The sequence below is a fragment of the Solanum verrucosum genome, unplaced genomic scaffold (genome assembly GCF_900185275.1).
Source record: "Solanum verrucosum unplaced genomic scaffold, falcon-dt-bn FXZP01000032.1, whole genome shotgun sequence".
Lineage (NCBI taxonomy): Eukaryota > Viridiplantae > Streptophyta > Magnoliopsida > Solanales > Solanaceae > Solanum > Solanum verrucosum.
The window spans coordinates 2,834,789-2,860,729 of NW_026020569.1; the positions used below are offsets into that span (position 1 = coordinate 2,834,789).

General features: G+C 34.9%; 5 protein-coding genes, 1 long non-coding RNA gene and 2 other non-coding genes across 8 annotated transcripts; 2 read left to right on the plus strand and 6 right to left on the minus strand.

Annotated features, from left to right (window-relative positions):
- Nucleotides 1-369: 369 nt before the first annotated feature.
- Nucleotides 370-3,097, minus strand: LOC125810850 (PWWP domain-containing protein 6). The gene has a single exon (XM_049490342.1). It carries the CDS (start codon nt 3,080-3,082, stop codon nt 569-571), a length of 2,514 nt encoding a protein of 837 aa, XP_049346299.1. The 5' UTR covers nt 3,083-3,097; the 3' UTR covers nt 370-568.
- Nucleotides 3,098-6,483: 3,386 nt separating this feature from the next.
- LOC125810867 (50S ribosomal protein L12, chloroplastic-like) lies at nt 6,484-7,265 on the minus strand. Its single transcript, XM_049490363.1, has one exon. The coding sequence runs from the start codon at nt 7,201-7,203 to the stop codon at nt 6,631-6,633; it is 573 nt and encodes a 190-aa protein (XP_049346320.1). The 5' UTR covers nt 7,204-7,265; the 3' UTR covers nt 6,484-6,630.
- Nucleotides 7,266-14,058: 6,793 nt separating this feature from the next.
- LOC125811005 (uncharacterized) lies at nt 14,059-17,156 on the plus strand. The gene is made up of 5 exons (XM_049490494.1): nt 14,059-14,399; nt 14,675-15,162; nt 15,256-15,329; nt 15,418-15,784; nt 15,997-17,156. The coding sequence occupies exons 1-5, from the start codon at nt 14,059-14,061 to the stop codon at nt 17,154-17,156; spliced, it is 2,430 nt and encodes an 809-aa protein (XP_049346451.1).
- Nucleotides 17,157-17,750: 594 nt separating this feature from the next.
- On the minus strand, nt 17,751-18,196 carry LOC125810870 (uncharacterized). Its single transcript, XR_007441891.1, has 3 exons — nt 18,050-18,196; nt 17,852-17,970; nt 17,751-17,770 (listed from the first exon to the last, which is right to left on the minus strand). It is a non-coding gene; the product is annotated as an uncharacterized LOC125810870 (long non-coding RNA).
- Nucleotides 18,197-21,510: 3,314 nt separating this feature from the next.
- LOC125811006 (uncharacterized mitochondrial protein AtMg00810-like) lies at nt 21,511-21,864 on the plus strand. The gene has a single exon (XM_049490495.1). The coding sequence runs from the start codon at nt 21,511-21,513 to the stop codon at nt 21,862-21,864; it is 354 nt and encodes a 117-aa protein (XP_049346452.1).
- Nucleotides 21,865-23,016: 1,152 nt separating this feature from the next.
- TRNAP-UGG (transfer RNA proline (anticodon UGG)) lies at nt 23,017-23,088 on the minus strand. The gene has a single exon. It is a non-coding gene; the product is annotated as a tRNA-Pro (tRNA).
- A 1,179-nt stretch (nt 23,089-24,267) lies between these two features.
- LOC125810866 (50S ribosomal protein L12, chloroplastic) lies at nt 24,268-25,025 on the minus strand. Its single transcript, XM_049490362.1, has one exon. The coding sequence runs from the start codon at nt 24,953-24,955 to the stop codon at nt 24,383-24,385; it is 573 nt and encodes a 190-aa protein (XP_049346319.1). The 5' UTR covers nt 24,956-25,025; the 3' UTR covers nt 24,268-24,382.
- Nucleotides 25,026-25,334: 309 nt separating this feature from the next.
- Nucleotides 25,335-25,406, minus strand: TRNAP-UGG (transfer RNA proline (anticodon UGG)). Its single transcript has one exon. It is a non-coding gene; the product is annotated as a tRNA-Pro (tRNA).
- Between the last annotated feature and the right edge of the window lie 535 nt (nt 25,407-25,941).

Consider the following 25,941-nt stretch of genomic DNA (forward strand, 5'->3'; position numbering starts at 1 on the left):
TGATGATTCATTTTTTTTATAAAAATAGAATGTGTGCACTCTGCCATTGATATAGAGACTAAACTTCTGCAGTCACGTGACAATACCAAGTTCACAAGGCTATCGTATCCATAAACAAGCCAATATCAGAATGAATTAACTCTGAATGTGCAAATAAGAGACTCAGAAAATGACACAGAAAACGTGTATCCCTGCATTCAACAAGCAATACAAGTTACCACCTCTATAAGTGCAGTTCAGGATCTTTTAACGAAGATGCCTTGACAAATGACAAGAATGTTCATCAATGCAAAACGTAAACACATTTTTACTTCCCTTTTAGTTTTGGTTGGTGAGGGGATGGTTGCAGATTCAGCTAACTCTAACACCAAACTAATCAAAGTAATTGCAACTTTATAATAACTTGAGCAAATCAATTGTACAGAGCTAGCATCCTATGCTCCTACTTCATACATGAACCTAATACAAGTTGCACTCAGTATCCTAATCAACATAAGCTGGACAATATACTAACACTATCAACAAAAGGAGAACACATCAAGTTGAAGCAACCAGCTTCAGGGATCCCCTATGTGTTTGTTGAAGTCACTGCACTTACCTTCTCCAGCAAGCCTTTTATCTCATTCTCCAACTCTGATTTCTCCTCGCTTGTAATCTTATCCTTACACTTATCCAATATTGATGCCATCCCCTTCAGCTTCTGCTTGATTAGTTGTACCTGTGACTTCCCCTTACGAGCTTTCAGCGAGGATAGTGGACTCTCAGATTTGGAGGAATAGCTGAGCGTAAAGTTCACATTAGCAGCACCAAAAGGACTTTGCCTTACTGATTCTTTGAAGGCCTGTGCAGCATCTGAACCACGCCTGTAGACAATTCGAACAGAGTTCAAATCACATAGCACTTTTGTTTCCTCTTCATTCAGCTCTCCAAACTTGTTATATAGTCGAATGATTTCATCCTCTGATGGCAAAGAAAAACCAGTTAAAAATGTCACCAACAGAATCACAGATGAAGCTTCTCTACCATCATCCTCATCTTCTTTTCCCTGACTAGAAGGACCAGATTCTTTTTTGAGTTTGGTAACTTCTGATTTCGCATGATTTGTCTTCCTCTTCTTTGAACGAACGGAGTCTGGTGATTTAGAATCACTCTGGGAAATTACATTTCCTGATCCCACAGATTTTCTCTTCTTTCCTGTTTCCACTTGGTGATACTGCTTGTAGTTTGATCCATCAAAATATACTGAGTTTCTGAAAGTGGAAATGAAACCTCTGGCCTTCTCAAGAGATTCATTCCTCAATAAAAGAGGGTTTAGAGCAGTAGACTGAACCTCGGACAGTACTTCATCCACAGATGAATTGATAGCCATGGTATCAAAAGTCTTAGAGCTTCGCTTTCTGATCCGAGAACTCTTGTCAATGTCATCCTTGAAAGCCTCATTCCCATTTGCATCAGGAGAAGACAAAAGAAGACGAGCAGCCTTTGTCATCCTCTCACCAATCTTGGAAATATCAGAAAATTTCTGAGATTCTATTTCCAGTTCTCTCTTAAAGCTTGATTTTCCTGCCTTCCACTTAGGGCTTGTATAAGGAGGTGACAAATACTTGCTCTTCTTTCTTTCCCTTGATAAAGGGCCCGCATTCATGTCTTGCTGGTCGCCAAGTTCATCACGCTCAGGAATTGAAACACTAAGTTTCTTTGTTTTCACCAAGTCACTGTCACCAGACTTCTTGCTGACCCTCTTACCAATTTTTTCATCAACACTCTTCGAGCTGCCAGTGTGACCTTTGGCTTTCTCACCAGACTTCTTCCTTTTCTTCTCGGATGTTTCTATAGACGAAGGTGTAGAATCGTCTTCAGTTGTCTTCTTACCTTTGGGCTTGGCGTTCTCTCCCATAAGTTCAGCCACACTTTTCTGCTTCCTCTTCTGATAAATCTTGTCGCAAGCAGTCATAGGAAACTTTGAAGATCCAGAATTAGGAATTTCTTCTTCTGATGGACCCTGAATAGGAACCTCAATGGGTATGCTGAAGTCATTTGCATCAATGACTTGATCTTCCTTCTTGTCCTCAAGGCCTTCAACTAGCAGGGGTTCACAATATGAAGCCAAAGGGTGTCCATACTTAGCACGATAAAAAGCAGATAGCCAACTCTTCAAGACAGCAAACTCAAGTATATTGGAATTAGAATTGGTTAGTGCGTTACGTTTTAGACCTTTAAGTCTTTCCGCAGGTTCAAACTGAGAAAGTAAAAGACTGACAGTTTCTGAAACAGGCACTTTAACACCCTTTTTGATTCCAGCATTCACAGCCAATGGCCAACAAAGTCCAGTACGACTCTCTTCAGAGATGCATTGGCAGGTCATTTGAAACTCCACAAGCACACTAATTTCATCCAAGGTCTTTTCAACAGCATATAAGAAACTCTTGGAAGTGCTCTGTTTTGACATTTTTTCAAAGTTGTCAACAAAAGGCAACAACTGCGAAGGGGGGCACCAAGAAAATGACCCATCTCCAAAGTATGCCACTAGCAATCGACCTGTTTGATTATACTTCATAGCAAAGTCTGAGGCAGCGGAAGCATTGTAAACACGCCCTGGCCACCACGGATGACTCTTAATCTTGCCCCACACAAAGTCACCAACTGCATAAACATGTTTTACACTCGTTGTATCTTCCCCAGAGTTATCCTCTGCAGTTTCTCCATCAACAGCATCAACCATCTCATCATCAGAACCACCAGCTACATTCTCCTTTCCGTTCATTTCCTCAACCAAATGTCCAGGCCCTTGATCTGCTTCAGCCCCTTGACTAGCAAGCTCTCCCCCACTCACATTATCCAGTGAACCATGACCTTCCACCACATCACCATCGGCATCATTTCCCACTTCCGAGGTCTCCTCAGTAGCAACAACTGGCTCGCTAATAGCACCAGTATCCACATTTCCATTATCACCAGAAACCCTAGGCACCTCATCAAGCAACCCAGGTCCAGAATCAGTCATTAGGGTTTCAGAGTCTAATGCTTCAGCAGACAACCCAGCTAGATTTTTGCTCTTCTCTGTGTTTTCGTCACTCGACATACCCAAAGAAAAGGTTACAAAACTCAATCACTTCAGTTCTATACCGATTCAAATCTGCAACAAGAAAAAAATAATCAAAACACCCCAGCTCAGAAAAAGTCCCCAAAAAAAAAAAAAAAACATAATCAGAAACACAGAGATAAACTACCACAAATATTCAACCTTTCTATAAACCTAGGGTTTGGGGTTCCATTTCTAGACCTTAAAATCATATATACAAAAACTATAACAGGTAAAAAAATAAATGAGAAACATAAACAGAGAAAGGGAACAAACCAAAATCGACCAGAGTTTGCAAACTTCTGGAGAAATCGACGTGCCACTTCTGTTCGTTAAGAGAGAGAGAGAGTAAATGAGCTTGTAGAAACAGCAAGGAGTTTTGGCTTTTGAGTTTTGGACAAAAATATATTTTCGTACACTTCGCTTATTTTGCGTTTTTATCAGTCAAAACAGAGCTTGGACGGTTGAGATGAAAGATGCCTTAAAAATATTTGAGAACGGTTCATTAACTCTCTGAAATGAAAGAAAGAGTTGGACGGTTGAGATGTAATATGAGAAATGAAAGAAAGAGTTGGACGGTTGAGATGTAATGTGAGAAATGAAAGGCTTCCAACGATGAAGGCGGTAAATTTTGGGGATCTTCCTTGAAATTTGAATCATCCATCATTTACCGCTCTCTTTCCCTCTTTTTTTTTTGGGTTCCATTTGTGTATGGGAGAAAGATCAGTGTTCAAGACGAATCAGATTGTAATACGTGTAAAATTAAAATCGAGAAAATGCTTGTTATAATTTGTGCCTTTGTGGAATTGGGAAGGATCGCTCGTTGAGATCTGAGGTGATTTAATATTTGCGCATATAAAGTTATTTTGTGATTGGACAACTAATAGGACCTTTTCCCGAAGAACCCACCTTAGAACTGGACATCCTTATGACATTTTTGTGGAGATCAACAATCAATCTTGAGTTGTATCTCACCTATCCCAATCAGCCTCAAGTGAAGTTTCAAAACATTGGCACTTGCTACTAATTATTAGTCCTTTCGATGCTAAACGCGTAGTCATTTAACGTTGAAGGAAAGTTCGATTTTTGTGACTGAAAACACTTTAAAAGACATCAAAAAAACTTTAGAAAGCGACTAGTCCTTTTGTCTTCTTAGCTTAGAATATTCACAAAAAAAAACTTTCGACCTTCATGATTTATATTCTTGTATTAACCCTATGCCTTGGTCTTTTAGCATATGTTTTGGTTTCAATTATCTCGTTGCTGAATTATGAACCTTCTTGTATAGCCCTATTCGAAGAGTATCAATGACTACGTTTTATCCTTAAAATCAAATATTTGATACAATTTAATATAATATTTATAAATTTCAAGAATTTAAATACAGTAGAAGAATACACTAACCAGTCTTATATAATATGGACTAAGTTATAGATACAAAGTCATTTAAAAATAATTAAACCCTATATACACAATGAAAATTCCGTATAAATATTTATATCTTTTCAGATTTCAATTGTATAAGGTGTCAAGCGCCTAGTTCTAAAAAATACATAAATTAATTAATTTTAACTCATGAAATTAAAAGAAGAAATATAAGGAACATATTTACGCTGATCATATAAAAAATTTCAAGTTGACTTTTTTATTGGTTCAATTCATTTACCAACAAATAAATTTCCTATATTCCAAAACCAAAACCTTTTGTTTGGTAGAGTGTATTAGTTAAATTAATACATGCATTAGCTTTATATATTAGAAGTACCTTGTTTGGTGCACTATGCTATTAGTTATATGTACACTCTACTGTGTATTGAGGAGTGTATTACTAACACCATGGATTTATGGGTATTAGTAATGCAAAAGGATTTAATAAATGCATTAGCATTTTAAAAACACAACTACCCTTCAAAATCCCCTTTACATCTTTTTTATCATAATTGTGGAGGATATTTTTGTACAATGCATGTTATTTTTAATAGACCAAACCAAACAATGAATAAGAAAGAATTTATGCATTACTAATGCAAGCATTGTTAATACACTCTATAAAGCATTATTTTTATACACTCTAGCAAACCACTCCTAAGCATCTCATATAATGAAACTATAATGCAACAAATATGTATTATCTCATATAATGAAACTATAATGCAACAAATATGTATTATCTCATATAATGAAACTATAATGCAACAAATATGTATTGATAAATTAGAAGTGTTTATCAATGAAAGAATGATTCCAGGAGCTGCATTCAATAGAAACAGTGGACAGAAAATGTGTATACTTTCTCCACTGGTAAGTAATTTAAGAACTTCAGAAGTTGAATTCCGAAATTTTCAAGAATTTGAAAAACATAAAAAAAAAAAAAAAAAAAAACTATCCTCACAATTTTTCTAAAACAATCCAATTATTCAAATATTATTTTTCACTTTGAAAACAAAAATCACTTTTCATATACTCGCAATTTTCACGACCAAATATCCCTGAAACTCGTCCCTTTTTTTTTCAATAATCTCATAAATACAAGGAAAGCACATCCTAATGTGTTGCCATACATGTTAATTTAGTTCTGAAACACAGGCTACCTACTACAGATAGGTAGTCTAAATGGAGATTGTATGTGGATACAATGTATAAATTCTGTCAAACACACTTGAAAAATAGAGAACATCTTTATCTTCTGTAATTTGCTAGAGCCTTCTTGGAAGAATGCTCTTATCTTGGATCAATAGACCAGATTTCATTGCTAACACAATGTTTGCAGCACTTAGATTGAGCAATCAAGAACTCCAAAAGCAAGTATCAAAGTGCTAAACTAAACAGATTATTATATGCTAAATGCATTCATGCTCTGTGGATGGAGAGAAACCAGACAACATTTGAAGCCAAAAGAGTAGACACTGTGATTACATAGCCAAAGAAGTAGCTTTAATGTGTAATGCAAGGGAGGCTGAGGGCGTTCTCCAACAAATTCATTCAAAATTGATTATTTGCCCTCTGTTGGAGGTGTTCTAAAAATCTCTGCTATCGTCTATCGAGTACATAGCTCAACAAATAAATGGATTGGATTGACTTGGAAAATGAAAAAAATTGTACAAGTTATACGTTTCATCTGCTAGGCTTCACACTAGATTTTATCTAAGATGGCAAAGGGATGGCTTAAGTCAATTTGGGACAAGAGAGTTTGCAACTACTATTACAACTCATACAAACTTGAGGAAATCGACACTAGTGATATAAGTTACTAGCCTAGTGCTACTTTGAGCAGACTACAGTGCACATTGAGTACATACTAACTTTTACCAGCACATGAGAAGAAATCACCTAGCCATGTCTTAGATACTAGTTTTGCATCAAAAGAAACTGAAACACAATCACAAAATGATGCAGAACCATACGCAAAAAGGGGTGAAAAATCTTGATTTTAGAAAATTGGGTACAACTATCTAACAACTGAATTCTCTTACAAAAACACAAAAACTTGCAGTAATTTGCCCAGATAATCAAAACCAAATAAGAATGAACATTTACCACAAATTCATTTAAGCAATAGAAACTTTAGCACCAGCTTCTTCTAGCTGTTTCTTAGCATCTTCAGCCTCATCCTTGGAAACACCCTCCTTAAATTTCTTAGGCAATCCTTCAATCAATTCCTTAGCTTCTTTCAAAGCCAAACTTGTTAAAGCCCTAACAGCCTTAATAGTCGCAATTCTAGCATTACTCGGCACTTCATCGATGACTACGTCAAATTCCGTCTTCTCTTCAACCACAGCTGGAACATCTGCGGCTGCGCCACCAGGAGCGGCGACGACGGCAGCAGGAGCGAAGGATGCGGCTGAAACACCAAGCTTATCCTGAAGGTACTCAACGAGTTTCTGCGCATCAGCGAGAGTTAGAGTGGAGATTTCATCTCCGAGCTGTACTACCTTCTCCGGTGCTTCGACGGCGGCGAGAGGGCGGACGAAAGTTGCTCGGCGGTGGTGGAGTTTGGGAGTGCGATTGGGGAGTTCGAGGGTTTTGGTGGGGAAAGAAATTGAAGCGTGTGTGGAGCTGGCGGTTGAGGGAGAAATGTGAGAAGGGGAACGAAGGGTAATAGTGGATAATGTGGAAGCCATTGTAGCAGAGCAAAAGAGAAATTGAGGAGAGGAGAAGGAAGTGAAAGAGGTAGCAAGAAAAAATAGGATAAGGGGATTGAAAATTGTGTTGATAAGGTGTTATATAGGGTCTCATTTTTATTTTTTATTTTTTATTTTAATCCATTATTATACAAAATTTATTGGAGAAAAAGGGAATTTAGTGAGGGCCTGATTGACTTCCTTTAAGTTAATGTTTTGATAAACTAAAAAAATTATACTTATAAACACTTAAATTTAAACTAAAATGCTAAAAGTAAGTCAAACTAAACACCAATTCGAACAGGCTACTTTTTTTAAAACTGAGATAAACTAAAATAAATAAATATCTATAATAACCACTAATATTACTATTTTGTTGTAGTAATAACTAGTGAACTTATCCGCGCTTCGCGCGGTTATAAAAAACGATAAGATGTCGTTATGTATTTATCTAGACATATAATTGTTTTCATAGAGAAAATTATTTTGTTAGTAGTTAGATAACTTCCAATAAAGTCATAAGTTACTCTTTTGAACTAAAAAAAATATAATTAAAATTACGATAATATTTTTTTTTGTATAAAATAAAAAATAAAGAGAGATCTTAAAGAGAACTATCATATGAAATAAATGGTTAGTAGATATAAATGTGGGGTTATTTTAACAAAATATAAACTCGTGGATCAATTTTTGTATTAAAATATCTCAAATCATGATATGAAATTCCCATATAATTCCATATCATGGTTTTTGAAGAATATGGAATCATATTCATATCATGAGATGAGATCAGCGTAAATTGCATGTCCAAACGTTGATTCCATCTCACAATACCATATTGTGTTATGATATCGCATGCCTACTAAATAAATAAATAATACAACATCATTCTTACAATCTTAATTATTAAAAAAAATTATGAAATCGATGTACAATCTTCCGAGCTCTTGTCGATATCAACTTCCACAAGCCACAATCACCATTCAATAGTCTTTATCTAATTCTTCAAAAACCAAAGCATCAACATAATAAACACTAAATACATGACAACTTAAAATGCTAATGTGCTCATTTCAACAAAGTCTTACAATATCTCTATTTATAGGACTACAATATAGAATACCAAATAATATCATGAATATGACTACTAATTATTTTAGAGGTTATAATAATAAAAAGTTATGAGAGTAATGAAAATAAAGATCACTAAGTTTCACATTAAAATGACTTTTTAGCAATTTGACACTGAGTGTTTGATATAAAATTTTGCATTACTTGAAACTCTTGCCAATTTCTTACAATAAAATTCAAGTAATAAAAAGTACGACTTACATGTAAATAAAAAAGGAAAATAATTATATCTTTCCATCAATAATCTTGCGGGAGCTTGTTTAAATTTTCTAACTAAATTGTCAAATTGAAATTCGACCAGTTTATCAAATATCATGGAGAAAATGATTTTTCCCATTCAAAAAAAAGACACATGCAATAAAATATGTAAATTTTATATTAGTAAAAAAATTGAAAGCAATATATAAGCTATAAAATGCTATTTTATTAAGTTACAAAAAAATTGTGATTCTTGATCAAAAAGATGAACAAGTTTCACCTAGTTAATTCCTATTCCGAACTCAACTAATAAATTTGATGTTGTAACAAAATTTTCTAATACCTCTATTTATAGGACATAAGGAATGCCAAAAGATAACATGAATATGACTCTATTAATATGAATTAGGAGTTATGATTATCAAAAGTCATGAGAATAATGAAAATAAAGACAATTAAGTTTTTATATTAAAGAATATGAATAAGTGGAGTAGTAATTGAGACATTTATTTTATACAATAATAATTAAAAAAAAATAAAAAATTGTCAACCAAAGATACAAAAGATGAAGAATAGAAAAATGAAAATAAAATAATCATCTTACATTTTTCAAAATAGGTTTTTATAAGTGTGATTTTAAGGAGTTATAAATTTATAAATTAAATAATTTGAAGGTTATGAATATGAAAGGTTAGGAGTTATAGACATTACTAAATTAATTAAGATTTAAATTTATGTAATTGAATAGGTGTGTATTAAAGAGATGACTTTATGAAATAAAATAATTGGAAAAAAATAGACAAAATGTCAAAAAAAATCACAAAAAAGATAAATAGAATCATTGGTCATTGAGAGGTGCCACATCACTTTTTTATTATCTAGCTATATATATATGTTACGACCCGATTTCGAAAACTAAGGTTTCGAAACCAATTTCGCAACTTTGGCAATTTTGTACAAAGTTTTGGAAAAATTTAGAATTTGGAAGTCGCCACTTAGTTTTTAGGAAAAAATTAAGAAAACCATTTAAGAAGGAGTATTTGAAAGAAAACATATTAAATAAAACCAGAGTCGGGTAAGGGTTCAAATAATTCTCTAAGGAAGGGTTTAGGCATCTTAGAGAATCCGCTAAGAATAATCCTAACTTAAAACTTTTATCCATAGTCATGTTTCGAATCATACAATTAATTCTAACTCACAAACATGGATTAAAGGACCTTGTTTAACAACTATGAAAGGATATTAAAGATCCTTAAGTCATTCATACAAAATCCTAAGTTAAATTAAAAGACAACTAATTTATTTTAAAAAACTTAACAATTTTATCCTATTCAAAAATTTGAACTAAATAGTTAGTTCAAACTCATAAACATGGATCCAAAGCTAATTACTAACTATGAAAGAATATGATAATTCTCAAGTTAGTCTAAGAGCTTAAGTTGCCTAACTTGCAAGAGTTTTGAAAATTTAAATACTTAAGGTAAACAACTAACGAAATAGAAGAGTTACTAAAAAAAAACTTCCAAGGATTCATCTAAGTTAGATAAAATAAATGTTAGAAGTCAACAAATAAAATAATAAATAATAACACATTCGACATGGTAAGATATGACAAAATTTAAAAGAACTTGGACTTTTGGTCCAAACGCGGGTAGGCGTTGTTGCTGCTGAATTCAAATTGGACTTTCTTTTAAGTCCAATTTTCAATTTTCGTTTCAGCCATTTAGGCTACTGCTGCTCTGCTGCCACAGTGTAAAATTGGACCTTTTTAAGTCCAAAAATTCTCAATTTTAGTCCATTTGGGACTGCTGCAATAATCAAATTGGATTTTTAAATCCAAAATTTAATTTCCGGCCATTTTCGATTGTTGTTACTCCGCTACTTAGCTGCTGCCACTGATTTGGGTTTAAACCCATTGATATTAGCTTCCCTTTCACGATTTCGATAAGGTTGACTCAAGAAGAGAAAAATGCAAGAGAGGGGAGTCCATTGGACTCATTCGGAGAGAGTTCATGAAAAGAAAATGAGAGAAATAAGAATTAGATGTCTGATGAAATAAATCAATTAACTGGATTTATTAAATTGCTAAACAATCAACTTAAACAAGATACAAAATACAACACTTGAAGTTACGAAATGAAAGTACTACTAACAGTGATCACAAAGATATTACACACAAATCAGGACAAATCTAGTTTAAGGAAAAACACCTATCCTTACGAAATCTCAAGTTAAATGCCAATGAGCACGTCATTGTTTCAATACAATCAACAAAAGAGACCATACTAATACTAACATAAAATGAGAAAACAAGTAAAATGCCAAAACTAATTAAATAGAAGATAAGGTAATGAATAGATCCACTTATGATCTACAGCAAACAATAAGAAATTCACTACTAGTATAAACCAATAACAGTCCTAGATGGAGGAAACTAACAACGATAGGCAGCCAAAAATTTACATAACAACAACTAAACTCATTTACTATTAAGTATACTGCTATTTGAACACAACCTTGGTTTAAACCAGAAAAAAAAAAAAAAAAAAAAGAGTGCGAAACGAATTCATACATAATTTAAAGATAAGCAAGTTTAGACTCAATTTGATCAAAGTTTTAAGCCATCTCATTTAGCATACACGAGGGACAAACAAGACAGCAGAAAGCAAGAAGATATAAAATAACTTTACGCCAAAATAACTTAGCAAATTTAAACAAGGATTCAAGTAGAGTAATCTAATAAATTTTAGGATGTATAAAAGTTATGATATGAGCTTTCATCCATCCCAACCTAACTCTTTTGAGAGTACTAAAGAGCAGCCCCCAAACGTAAGCTACTTCTCACTCAAACAATCTCTCGATATGCATTGAGAGCCAAAGGATCTGTGGATTGGCAAATCACACTAACACATTTATGCTTACAGGAGTCTACAAAAGAGACATTGGTCCTTACTTGAAGGGGAAAAACGAATTAACCCTGTGTATACTCTGAGCAAAATAATTAAACTAGTTTAAAGATAAGAAAATATGCTAAACCATGATCAATACAAGAGAGAATCAGCAGCTAATCCTAACACATAAACAAACTCAAGCTTATGTAACACTCATTATCTGGACAAAAACAATCTTAAACCCATACTACCAACAAGATTTCACCTTAAAAACCAACTAACCAGCAATTTTACATTTATAAAGCAGATCGGAGAAATCAGGCTTCAACAAATATAAAGGTAATAATCTTAATACAGAAGACGACAACTTAAGGCAGAGAACAACAACTATATAACAAGCATTTCGAAATCGAATAAAGGTAACAGTAACTAGAAGCACATATATAGATTTATGAACTCGATTAAGTGAAAGAATCACATTCACATCTCTGAATGATAAGAAAACAACCATCAATAGTGAAAAATATTTAAACTCATTCAAAATTGACTTAACTTTAAATGAACAGGATAATGAAGACTTTTTCTATCATGCAAACCACTAATCCCATTGAATCTAAAAAAGATAAATAACAATACTAAACAAATAACAACTCTACAATGCACTAGAAATAAAAGACTGAGGAAAGAGTAAGAAGATTACCTGGCTCTGGGCAGCGACTGGAACTCGAGTCTGAACGTGACGAACTCCACCACCACTCCGACTCAAAATAGCCGCGAATCGACAGAATTTCCGTGACAAAAATAAGAACTCCCAAAACTTAGCGGGGTGCTCTTTTTTTTTTTTTTTGCCTCCCCAAAGCCTCTGTGAACAGTGAAAGGGGGTGGGTTTATATAGCACCAAAACCTCCAAAATTCTGGGAAAAATTTCGATGTGGGATTTTGAGAATTTTCAAAATCCCTTAACAGATAAGGATTGCCAACTAGCTAGTGTACGAATTCGTACTATTTTGAAAGAAATCGGAAAAGAAAAAAGAGGAATTTGAGGGATAATACCGTACCGTTGGTGAACCTTCCTTGAAGCTTCAAATAGTACCAAAGCTCGTGCTTTGCACACAACGATGTACGAATTCAAGGGAGAGAAGAGTAAATTGAGGTTGCGAAATTGGAAATTTAGGGAATGAAGGCTCGTTTTGTTTGTTGTTGCTATGTGCGTATGTGAGGGAGAAGATCATTGCCTGCGTGTATTTACTAAGTGGGCTGATTTTGAGGGCTTTAAAATTTGGGCTCAAATTGGCTTAATTAATTAGTTGATTGAATGGGTTTCTGTGGAATGTTGGAAATATTTGGCCGGTTTGGAATTTGAGAGGAAATGGCCCAAACTTAGCTGAAAAATTGTGGGAAAAGAGTTGATGTTAGATCTTAAAATTGGTTCAAGTTAGAAGCCAAAAGATGAGTTAGATTTGCAATTGGAGAGATGACCATATGAATTTTAATTTAGCCATTTAAAATTAATTTGTAAAATTCGGTCAAAAATTAAATAAGACAAATTAATTAAATTAACTAACGAGCTTTTTAATTTTAACGAAATAAAATAATCAACTTAACTAATTAACTCAAAAATATGAACTATTACTTAACTAAATTAATTAACACAAAATCTTTTGAGACGATTTTTGAATATTTATAAAATATACTAATTATGTATATAATTACATAAAATATATTTATTATTTAAAAATTATAAAAATATAACCAAAATTATTTTAAAATAACTTGAAAGACATTTTTTTTAAAATTTATAAAGTCAAATATTTCAAATCCTTTGAAATTAAAGAAGCTCGTGTTAATCTATAATGCAGAGGGCCAAAATTAGGTGTCAACAATATATATATATATATATATATATATATATATATATATATATATTTATAGATATAGATTTCTTTAAAATATCCAACCTTCGGACAAACTCCACAAAAATGTGAATTTGGGAGATTTTCTCTTTCTTATTTACCTTCTTTAAAAAAATATATAATATATTAATAATCAAGACTCTCTCCATTTTATATTATTTGACTAATTTATTCCTCGGACCCTCTAATTGAATGTATTAAGAAGTGATTGTTAGATAGGTGTATTATTAGTTAAAGTTAGCTGTAAAAAGTTTGTTACAACTGTTTTACTATGATCAGTGAGTTAGTTAGGACCTACTAATCACATATTTTAGAATGATCCATCTATAAAAGTGTGAAGGCCTTCTTATTGTAAAGTGAACATTTCTGATAATGAAATAAATCTTCTTCTTCTTCTTCTACACACGTTTCTCTTCTTCATTCTCTTCCATGGAAGAATAACTTCCATGGTTTTCATCATCAAAACATAAGTTGACATGGTATCAGAGCAAGGTCCGTCTCACCCAATGTTGGGGCCCCCAAAATTAAAATTGCTCACGCATCAGATGTTAAGCACTAGGCGTGAGGTGGGGTATTAAAGAATAACAAAAGTCTCACATTGATGGTTAAGGAGATAGGTGGACTCCTTATAGAGCTTGGGCAATCCTCTTCCATTTGAGCTAGATTTTGGGCAATCACCCAGCTATAATTCAAATTAAAATTCAGCTAACTGCATCTCTGTAATGGCGGAATTGGCAGTTGCTACTCTTCCACACAATAATCCTCTATACTTACAGGTTTCAAATGCACCAGGTGTAGCTCTAATTACGACTAAGCTCACAGGTCCAGAAAATTATGGCCTTTGGAGCAGATCGTTCAGGCTTGCTTTACTGGTGAAGAATAAACTCTGTTTTGTTGATGGAACTTGCTTAAAAAGCTCGTACACAGGAGATCTAGCAGCTCAATGGGAAAGGTGCAACGCCGTTGTACTTTCATGGATCAGCAGTACAGTAGCTTCAGAATTACTCACTACTATTGTATACGCGTCAAATGCAAAACGACTTTGGGACGACTTTAAGGAAAGGTTCGATAAATCCAATCTTACAAGAGTGTATCACCTATGGACAGAGGTATCCTCTTTGAAACAAGGTTGTGATTTTGTAACTACTTACTATTCTAAATTGAGAGATCTGTGGGATAAACTGGATGTTTTAGTACCTGCTCCTTTATGTAATTGTGTTGAAGCCAAACCTTACATAGAACATCTTAATCAGTAGAGGTTATTGATGTTTCTAATGGGTTAAATGAGTCCTATAGCCATATTAGAAGTGATTTACTACTCAAAACTATTGTGCCCAGTGTTAATCAAGCATATGCCACAGCAGTTCAAGAGGAAAGTCAGAGATTGTTGAGTGTTGTGGAGATTCATATGGAACCCTTCACTATGCTGGCTAATCGAAAGCCAGTTTTCAGAGGAAAAAAGTTACTGGATAATCCATGTGTGCACTGCGGTTATAGGAACCACTTGAGTAAGGATTGTTACAGAATAATTGGATATCTAACTTATTTCAATAGCAAGAGAAAGCCAGATGCATCCAACAGTTCTAAATCCACTGGTTGTTTTCAACATGATTCTACTGGTCTCAAGTCTTCTACTAACTATGTTGCTTCTGTAGGACAGGTACATGCTCTCACACTTACAGAAGAAGAATATAATCATGTGCAGAACCTTAGACACAATTCAGGTCATACAAATGCAGGCGATGAAGATGATCTTAAAACCGATTTCAGAGGTAATGTATCAGTTACACCTAATGTTTGTGAACATGAGTGGATCATTGACTCTGGTGCTACTCATCATGTTACTTCTTGTAAGGACATGTTATCACATTTAAGGTGTCTTGGTAATCGATGATCAAATATTGTTCAATTGCCCACAGGCAACAGGGATCCTATTGCAGGCATAGGTTGCTCTACTATCCTGGGTGATCACACACTGAAGGATATTTTGCTTGTTCCTGATTTCAAGTTTTACTTGTTGTTAGTTGACCAAAGATCTACTGTGTAGTGTCAGTTTCTTCCCTAATTTTTGTGTACTGCAGGGTATTTACAGTGAGAAGGTGATTGGGATTGGTAGAGAAGATGAAGGCTTGTACTTGTTAAAAGACACCATTAATACAGTGACTACTGCTACAATATATAATGATAACTTCACCACATTGTGGCACTTGAGGCTTGGTCATCCTTCCCTGACAGCAATGCAACATATTCCATCTTTGACTGGCAACTTGTCTACTCTTCCTTGCTGTCATATCTGCCCTCAAGCTAAGCAAAGTAGACCTAGTTTTCCTTCTAGTTTGCATAAATCTAGTGTTATATTTCAGTTGGTTCATATAGATGTATGGGGTCGCTATAGGACTCCAACTTATGACAAGAAGCAATACTTTATGACCATAGTTGATGATCACAGTAGATTCTCTTGTCTTTGTTTGATTCATTCCAAAACTGAAGTCTACTCTGTATTGAAAATTTTTCTGTTAATGGTAAACACTCAATTTGACACTAAAGTGAAGGTGTTGAGAAGTGATAATGGCACAAAGTTCATGAATTCCAACTGTAAAGATTTATTAGCCTCTCTTGGGATAGTGCATCAAAGTTCTTGTGCTTATACACCCCAACAGAATGGGGTGGTGGAAAGAAGCATAGACACATACTCAATATTGCCAGGGCATTAAGATTTCAAGCCTCAATTCCTATCTCTTATTGGGGTCATTGTGTCAAGGCAACAGTATACTTAATCAATAAACTTCCTACAACTGGTTTGCAAGGAAAGTCCTCCCATGAATTATTGTATGGTACTCCACCACACCTAGATCATCTAAGGGTATTTGGTTGCCTTTATTTCACATCTGTACTGCCTAAATCAAATAAATTTTCTCCTAGAGAAAAGAAGGGTGTTTTCATGGGCTATGCAGAAACTCAAAAGGGATATAGAGTGTTTGACCTTGAGATGCATTCTTTTCATATTAGTAGGGATGTTACCTTTGTAGAACATGAGTTTTCTTTCCAGTCTGACTCATCTCCTATGGCCCTGCATGATCTCCTGGAACCCCTTTTTACTCCTTTATCACAAACATCCATTCCTACTCTATTTGACACAAGTCTTGGAGTGCAAGTTGAATGTGCAGAGGAGGTTTCAACTCCTCCTTGTACAGCTACTGATGTCTCTCCTCCTAGTGCAATACCTCCACCATCTGCTGAGCATACCACCTCTACACCTGATATGGAAATTGTTGCACCTTCTACTACAAGACCCAATAGGTCTGTTAGGCCTCTCATTTGGCACCAGGACTATGTTGTATCCAACCCCCAAAAGCAAGTTCATTCTACTTGTCTTTATTCTATTGGAGACTATGTTGTCTACTCCAAGTTGAGTTGTTCCTATAAGTCATTTTTAACTGGTCTTTCTAATTCTTCTGAGCCTACCACCTTTAAAGAATCCTCCAGTAGTAAAAAGTGGGTTGCTGCTACGAAAGATGAAATTGCAGCCTTAGAGCAAAATAACACCTGGAAAATGGTGGACATTCCTCATGGAAAAAAGGCTATTGGCTCTAAATGGGTATACAAAATCAAACTTCAGGCTAATGGTGAGGTTGAAAGGTACAAAGCAAGGCTTGTTGCAAAAGGTTATAATCAGCATGAGGGTCTGGATTATAATGAGACATTCTCCCTTGCAGTGTTTTGGACGGCGAGAGGCGACAAAAGGCGACAAGGGCCTGCCTCGCCACGCGGCGAGGCGAGCGGCGAGGCGATCGCCTTTTTGAATCAAGGCGCCAATTAATACCAAAAATTAAAAATATTTAATTGCATATATAAATATCTAAAATCTCAATAGCAATAACATATATTAGCAAATATTTCAATTCAAAAACAAAAAGTAGATACTAAAAGTCTAGAACTTTAAAGACCCAATAATTCAAAAGATAATACTAGAACTCTAAAAGTCTATTCTTCTTCAAAACTATCCAACTCTTGAAGATCAACATCCTCTACATCATTATATTGCTCCTCATCTTCTTCCTCCTCGTAGTCTTCATCAATTAGTGTCCGAGTCCTACTTGAAGTTGAACTTGTAGATGAAGTTTCTACTCCTTTGCCCTTGTCAAGTGCTCTTGATCTTGAAGAAAGTCCCCTAAGATGATAGATACTCTCATCAGCTCCAATTGCCGTAGCAACACTACCCCAAGTAAGATCATCATCCTCATATACTAGTTCATCTTCTTGATCTTCGGGGCATCCAACTAACCATTCATTTGAATCATCAATGTTATCCAAGCGAATTGGATCAATGAGATCACGAGCATCATAATGACGTTTCAATGTTCTATTGTACTTAATGTACCCTAGATCATTGAGACGCGATAGTGCAAGCCTGTTCCTCTTTTTGGAATGAATCTACACATAAGTTACATATATTAACTAATAGATATTGATAATAATATAATATGGAAATTAGAATATAATTTTTTTACTTACGTGTTCAAACACACTCCAATTTCGCTCACATCCGGATGAGCTACAAGTTAGGCTTAATACTTTCATGGCAAACTTTTGCAAGTTTGGTGTTTCACTACCAAATAGTGACCACCATTCCACTATAATAAAATAAATTTTGAGGTTAATGAGTGTAAATAAGTCGAATAATTTAAGTAAGAGCTAAATCAACTCACTTACCCGGTGACCTTGTGTCTCTAGCTCTTTTAGCCGGACCACAACCAAATAGTCCATTCGCCATTTTGTACCTAGGAAGCTCAGCGACTAGTAAATCTTGTATTGTTGTATCGGGGATCATCTTCTCAACACATGCATAATACTCGGTCCACAGACTCTGTAGTAAAGTTCCTTCTTTTTGAGCTTTATAATACAATCCTGGGTTCAAAACATGGCCTGCAGCATGCAAAGGCCGATGGAGTTGGTCTGACCACCTTGCATCAATAATTTCAAACACTTTCTCATATTGCTTCTTAATTCCACGAAAACCCCGTTCAATAGTTTCTTTGGCTCTATCCATTGCTTCATAAATATAGCCTATTGGTGGTTTTTTCTCCCCATCCACCAAACGAAGCACTTTTGTCAAAGGGCCACAAATTGTAAGTGCTCGAACAACATCATCCCAAAAGTGGGCAGAAATAATAAGATTGGCAACATCTTTTCCCAAAGTTTCCTTTGCAAATTTACTTGAAGAGCATTCGGTTGAGAGGACTAAAGTTCTCAAGTTTTTTCTTTGTATGTACATAGCTCTCAAAGTTAAGAAGGCCGTTGCAAATCTTGTCTTGGCCGGTTTCACCAAATTTCTTTCCTTGGTGAATTTTCTCATCAAGTTTAACAACAATGGCCTTTGACTAATGTAAGAATGGATTCTGATGGCCTTCTTAAAAACTGTTACGGTAAGATTATAGTAATTAGTAGCTAATAAGTATTAAATATTGACTATAAAGAAAGTTAGAGGATATGAGAGTGATATTACCGGAAGCATATGGCTTAACCTTGAATATGTCACCAAACATCAAGTTGATGCAATGAGCGGCACATGGAGTCCAATAAATGTGTGGGTATGCACCCATCATCATGCTTCCCGCTTTAACATTCTCACTAGCATTATCAGTGACAATTTGTACAACATTTTTCGGTCCAATTCTTTCAATAGTGCTTTCAAACAACTTATACATTTTGGTGGAATCGGTAGATTCATTGCTAGCATCAACAGAGCCAAGAAATACACTACCGATTGGAGAATTTACCAAAATATTGATGATCATTTTACCATTTCGTGCCGTCATTTGTCCATCATAATGGAGCATCCAAACTTTGTCCATTGCACTTTATGCTCATCAACGATTTTTTCCACTTTCTCCACCTCTTTTTTTAGGTGAGTAACTCTAACTTCATGAAATGTAGGAGGCTTCATTCCGGGGCTATGTTGTCCTACTGTCTCAATAAATTTATCAAATGATTTGTGATTGACACAATTAAAAGGGAGCCCCGCATCATACATCCATATCGCGAAAGCACTTACCGCACGCTCTCTTAGAATTTTCTTTGTTTTATCAATTCCTCCTCCTTTTTCAAAGCCTCCTTTTTTTGTTGATTTATGCGGAAAATAGAGATTCATAGGGCCTTTTGTCACATTCCGCGCGGTGGATGATGCACCTCCACTAGAAGATATCTTTGGAGTTTTGGAGGGAGGTATCATTTCCGCATACTCATCCATATCATCAATATCATCAATATCAATATATTCTTCCGGCAGCCTCACTTGAAAGTTGGGATTATTAGCGATTTTATTTTGCATATAAGCCCTTACTTCTTCTCTAATCGCCGACGGACAAGCTGTACATTGTTTAACATTCTTGAAACCACCCACTAAATGTTGCTTGTGTCGAGTTATTCCACCATTAAAAGTACTCCCACAAAAGTTACAATTAACCGAATCTTTCGTTGCTCCTTGAGTACCATAATTCCATCCAATGTCCCTCTTTTTGCTAGCATCCGCCATTTAATTCACTATTGTACAATACAACAGATATTATATTAATTACTATAGAAGAATTAATTTTTTAAAAAAAATAATAGACAGCACAGTGAAAGCAGTAGACATTTTACAGTGAACAAAGAAAACAGAGGAAAAAAACAGAGCAGTGATATATGATTTAACATGACATGTAATCTAAATGATACCATTTTTATAAAATACAATACAACAGATACTATATTAATTACTATAGAAGAATTAATTATTTTTTTAAAAATAATAGACAGCACAGTGAAAGCAGTAGACATTTTACAGTGAACAAAGAAAACAGAGGAAAAAAACAGAGCAGTGATATATGATTTAACATGACATGTAATTTAAATGATACCATTTTTATAAAATACAATACAACAAATACTATATTAATTACTATAGAAGAATTAATTTTTTTTTTTAAATAATAGACAGCACAGTGAAAGCAGTAGCATTCAGCAACATTTTACAGTGAACAAAAAAAACAGAGCAGTGATATATGATTTAACATGACATGTAATTTAAATGATACCATTTTTATAAAAAATAAAAAAATGTAAGATATATTTTAAAAAAGAGAAATACGGTGTAGAACTGTAGATCAAAACAAAAATTTGAATGTTTTCTAAATTCCAAACGTAAATGAAATTTGCATACTTAAGTACTGATTTTCCAAGTAAATTAAATTAAAATTTCAAAAACAAATAAATAATTCTAATAGTAGTTAAATGGGTCTTTTGACGTCATTTGTATTTTATCTTTGGTACCTCTAAAAAGAAAGCAGTGAAGAAACAGAGTAAAAAAACAGAGCATTAAAGGCAGCAAAGCAGAAGTATCAGAACTTCAGATTTCAGAAGAGAAGAAGAGAAGAAAAGAGACCATACCTTTCAATTCGCGAGGAAGAAAGTAAGAGAAGAAGAGTCGACTGAAGGAGAAGAAGAGAATCGCGAGGTTGAAGAGAATCACGAGGTTGAAGAGAGAGTCGCGACTGAGTCCCAAGTTTGGAAATATGGAAAAAAAACCCTAGTTTTGACTAATATTAAGTCCAAGACCTTTTTAAAATTTTAAAAATAAAAGGCGCCGCCATTCAGGTCGCCATTACGTCGCCTCACGTCGCCTAATTGGTCTCGCCGCGCCTCACTGAGAAATGGCGTGATAGGCTCGCCTCGCCTCGCCTTTGCGCCTTTGGCGAATGGCGAGCGCCATTAAGAACACTGCTCCCTTGTTGCCAAAATGGTTATAGTAAGAATTGTTATCAGTGTAGCTGCATCACACTCTTGGCCTCTTTACCAAATGGATGTCCATAATGCCTTTCTGCAGGGTGATCTTCTTGAGGATATCTACATGGACATGCCTCAGGGTTTTCAGAGGCAGGGGGAGTATAAGGTGTGTAAATTACTCAAGTCTTTTTATGGCCTCAAACAGGCCTCCATGCAGTGGAATCTAAAATTGACTGAGGTTCTACTATCTACTGGCTATTCACAAAGTCTCTATGATCACTCATTTTTCACAAAAAAAAATGGAGAAGACATAGTTGTGATCCTCATTTATGTGGATAATTTACTCCTGACAGGCAACAGTAGAAAATTAATACAACAATTGAAGGAATCTCTTCATAGAAAAATTCAAGATGAAAGATCTTGGTGATCTCAAGTACTTTCTAGGAATTGAGATTATGAGGTCTAAGGCTGGAATTTTGCTCAATCAAAGGAAATATGTTTTTGAGTTAATCTCAGACACTGGTCTGAGTGGTGCTAAACCAGTGACCACACATTTGGAAGCAAACACCAAACTCACCACAATGCAGTATGATAAACTGATAGGACTCAATGATGATCCTTTATTCAAAGACATAACAGGCTATCAAAGATTAGTTGGAAGACTGATATATTTGACTATCACCAGACCTGACATCAGTTTTGTTGTGCAAGTGCTTTCACAGTTCATGCAGCAGCCTAAAATGTCACATTGGGAAACATCATGAGGCTAGTCAGATACATCAAAGGATGTCCTGGTCAAGGACTATTGCTGCGCAGTAAACAAAGTTTGGAGTTAAAAGCTTTTTGTGATTCAGATTGAGCATCATGCCCCAACACCAGAAGGTCAGTAACTGGATACATGATCAAATTAGGAGATTCTCTTATATCCTGGAAGTCAAAAAAGCAACATACAGTGAGTAGAAGCTCTGTTGAAGCTGAAGCTGAATATAGAAGTATGGTTGGCATTGTTGCAGAAATTATTTGGGTACTAGGAGTGTTAAAGGAGCTGAATGTAAATGTCACAACACCTATGAAGTTGCATTGTGATAGCAAAGCAACAATTCAAATTGCCAGTAATCCTATCTTTCATGAAAGAACAAAATATATAGAGATAGATTGTCACTTTGTGAGGAAAAGAATCAAGAGTGGATTAATACTACCTACCTATGTTAACACCACACAACAACCTGTTGATCTTCTTACAAAAGGCTTAGGTGCAGCTTCTCATCATATGTTACTATCCAAGCTTGGAGTCTTCAATGTGTGTTCAGACTAAAGCTTGAGGGGGAGTATTAAGAAGTGATTGTTAGATAGGTGTATGGTTAGTTAAAGATAGTTAAAAAGTTTGTTGCAACTGTTTTACTGTGATCAGTGAGTTAGTTAGGACCTACTAATCACACATTCTAGAATGATCCATCTATAAAAGTGTGAAGGTTGGCCTTCTTATTGTAAAGTGAACATTTCTGATAATGAAATAAATCTTCTTCTACACATGTTTCTCTTCTCCATTCTCTTCCATGGAAGAATAACTTCCATGATTTTCATCATCAAAGCATAAGTTGACAGAATGGGTGGGGCTCGTCTTTTTTTTTTTTTTTTGGGGGGGGGCTCATCTTTATGTAATGAGATGTTAGAAGAACGTTAACCACACTAAAAATAATTATTTTAATTTACTTATCTATGAAATTAAGAAGATTTGATTATATTTTTTTCTTTCGATCCTCAGTACTAAATAGAATAATAATAATCAAATTTAATTTTTTTAAGTATCATTATTTTAGTTTAGTAAAATATATATTTTTTTCCTACGTAAAATTCTCTTAAATCTTAATGTGGTTCCTGAATATAGAGAGAGATCAAATGAAAAACTACAAAAAGGGGCATTCCGAGAATCGAACTCGGGACCTCTCGCACCCAAAGCGAGAATCATACCACTAGACCAAATGCCCGGCTTTAACTTATTAGTTCTGTATTATATTTTTAGTGTAAGGCCTTCATGATTTCCTAATGAAAGGAGGATGTAAAAGGACGAGAAAAGCACTGCCAATCTTCTTGGACAAAATGAGATACATTCCCATCCTTAATCCCCTCACTATCATCTTTAGTTCTTTAACAAAGTCCACTAGTTATTTAGTAGAGAAAAAGAAATGGAATTTCAGTTCCATCTTGCAGATAGTATTGTAATCATACTAAGTTCCAACATGATTAGAATTGAAATGGTCAATTGGTCACACATTTAAGTGCTATTCACTTCAAACTAGAATTTTCCTTTTCAAGTATGAGATTTAGCATTCAAAATGCCTGCCTCACGTAAAAAAAAAAGCGTGAATTCACTGCTTTCTTCCCAGTCATTTTAAAGCTGTCCTTTTCTCCTATTACATGTACTAGTGTTAAAACATAAGTAATATGGACATGAGAGAGCATGATGAGGAATTGAGGACAATATGTACTGATATATACCGTAAAGACAACACATATTTGTAAGATGGGGTAAGCCATTTTCAGGTTAAGTATTCCGAATTAACTAAGGTAAAATCATACAACACAGCTAGAATCAACGTGTAAAAATCTCACAGGGGAAATGCTTCTCGAACAATATGGTATGCAAAGGCATCAATTGATCATGTACAAAACTGGAAGCAAACCACTGCCGGCAATAACTGCCTCCGATGGCTGTGGACTGTGGCTTACGACTCAATGTCAATGCAAATTCTAACCCTCGTCTTTTAAGATCAGCTAAGCCCTCATTGCTGGTTTGAGACTTGTGATCTTTGCAATAGATGAATACAGAAAAGTAACATGCATAAAACCATTCAACAGTTCATTGCATTTCACTGAATCAGCTTATTTTCATGTCCAGTAGCCAAAATAAGACAACCTAACACATAACTAAACTCATACTCAATACAGTGGAGTAGCATATTCTTGAGATTGGCCAACATAAGAACCAATCATTCTTGGAACATAATTCAAGCATAGAATTATCCCAATTGGTTATATCACTCTCATGATTAACATTCAACAGAGTTACGTGAGGGAAGGCTCAAGCTAAAATTCTGCTCGTGAGTGTAATGGTATAAGTCAAACATACTAACAATTTAAAACTGCAAAAATCAGAAGATGTATAATCATAAGCAAAGTCGGGTGAAAAAACTTCATTTGAGAAAATTGGTACTAGTATATCTAACAAATGAATTCTCTTGCGAAAACACAACTAAGAGTGAACATTTACCACAAATTTATTTAAGCAATAGAAACTTTAGCACCAGCTTCTTCAAGCTGTTTCTTAGCATCTTCAGCCTCATCCTTGGAAACACCCTCCTTAAATTTCTTAGGCAATCCTTCAATCAATTCCTTAGCCTCTTTCAAAGCCAAACTTGTTAAAGCCCTAACAGCCTTAATAGTCGCAATTCTAGCATTACTAGGTACTTCATCGATGACTACATCAAATTCCGTTTTCTCCTCAACCACAGGTGGAGCATCTGCGGCTGCGCCACCAGGGGCAGCGACGACGGCAGCGGGAGCGAAGGATGCGGCTGAAACTCCAAGCTTATCCTGAAGGTACTCGACGAGTTTCTGGGCATCGGCGAGGGTTAAGTTGGAGATTTCATCTCCGAGCTGGACTACCTTCTCCGGTGCTTCGACGGAGGCGAGAGGGCGGACGAAAGTGGCTCGGCGGTGGTGGAGTTTGGGAGTGCGAATGGGGAGTTCTAGGGTTTTGGTAGGGAATGAAATTGAAGCGTGCGTGGAGCTTACGGTTGATTGAGAAATAGGAGAGGGAGAACGAAGGGCAATTGTGGATAATGTGGAAGCCATTGTAGCAGAGCTTAAAGAGAAATTGAGGACGGGAGAAGAGAGTGAAAGAGGGAGATAGAAAAAATAGGATAAGGGGTTTGAAAAATTGTGTTGATAAGGTCATATATAGTTCCCTGTTTATTTTTCCTCCCTTTTGGTTAATTTATTATTTATTGAATAAATATACAAGAGAAAACGATAATCTTTCAAAAAGGAATTAAATCTATATTTTGGATTCTGAATTCTGATATTGCTAATGATACGATTTTAGATTATATAAACCTTTCTAATACTGATTTTAAAATGTCGATTAAATAAAAATGAAATATACAATACTAATAATTGAGAACAAAACAATTCTAAAAAAAAATTCTAAACAATTTATTCATGAAAAAAGAGCGGGGCATTCCGAGAATCGAACTCGGGACCTCTCGCACCCAAAGCGAGAATCATACCACTAGACCAAATGCCCTGCTTTGGAATTCGTGTACTTTAAAGTCTAAAACATTATGAAAATTAAAGGAATAATATATGAATATGTCATTTAACTTAGTTGTAGTAGACATTTACGTCCTTCAACTTTAGGTATGCACAAGCAGACACTCAAACTTGTATAAAGTTAAATAAATAGACACAAGTGTTTTACGTGTATTATACACGTAAGACATGAATTGTCACGTCAGACATATATGTCTAGTTGTTCAACTTTATATAAATTTAAATATCTATTTGTGTGCATCCAAAGTTGAAAAGCATAGATATCTGCTAAAACCAAGTTAAATGACACAATTATGCCTAAATTAAAATGGTGAATGTACCATTTTGGAGTCGTTTAATTGATGGATTCAGGATAATAATAGCATTGATTTTCTTCCTAGGCTCCAATTCTTCAAGAGCATCTACCAATAGCATTGATTTTCTTCCTAGTCGTTTTAAAGTTGTATTTTCATCCTATTAATATGTACTAGTGTCAAAACATAAGGAATCTGAACATAAAGAGAGCATGT

Coding starts and splice junctions, on each gene's coding strand:
- LOC125810850 (XM_049490342.1), bottom strand. CDS start 3,082: ATGTCGAGTGACGAAAACACAGAGAAGAGCAAAAATCTAGCTGGGTTG.
- LOC125810867 (XM_049490363.1), bottom strand. CDS start 7,203: ATGGCTTCCACATTATCCACTATTACCCTTCGTTCCCCTTCTCACATT.
- LOC125811005 (XM_049490494.1), top strand. CDS start 14,059: ATGGCGGAATTGGCAGTTGCTACTCTTCCACACAATAATCCTCTATAC. Junction 15,163..15,255: donor TGAGTGGATCATTGACTCTG/GTGCTACTCATC, acceptor AATTGCCCACAG/GCAACAGGGATCCTATTGCA. Junction 15,785..15,996: donor GACCATAGTTGATGATCACA/GTAGATTCTCTT, acceptor ACACCCCAACAG/AATGGGGTGGTGGAAAGAAG.
- LOC125811006 (XM_049490495.1), top strand. CDS start 21,511: ATGAAAGATCTTGGTGATCTCAAGTACTTTCTAGGAATTGAGATTATG.
- LOC125810866 (XM_049490362.1), bottom strand. CDS start 24,955: ATGGCTTCCACATTATCCACAATTGCCCTTCGTTCTCCCTCTCCTATT.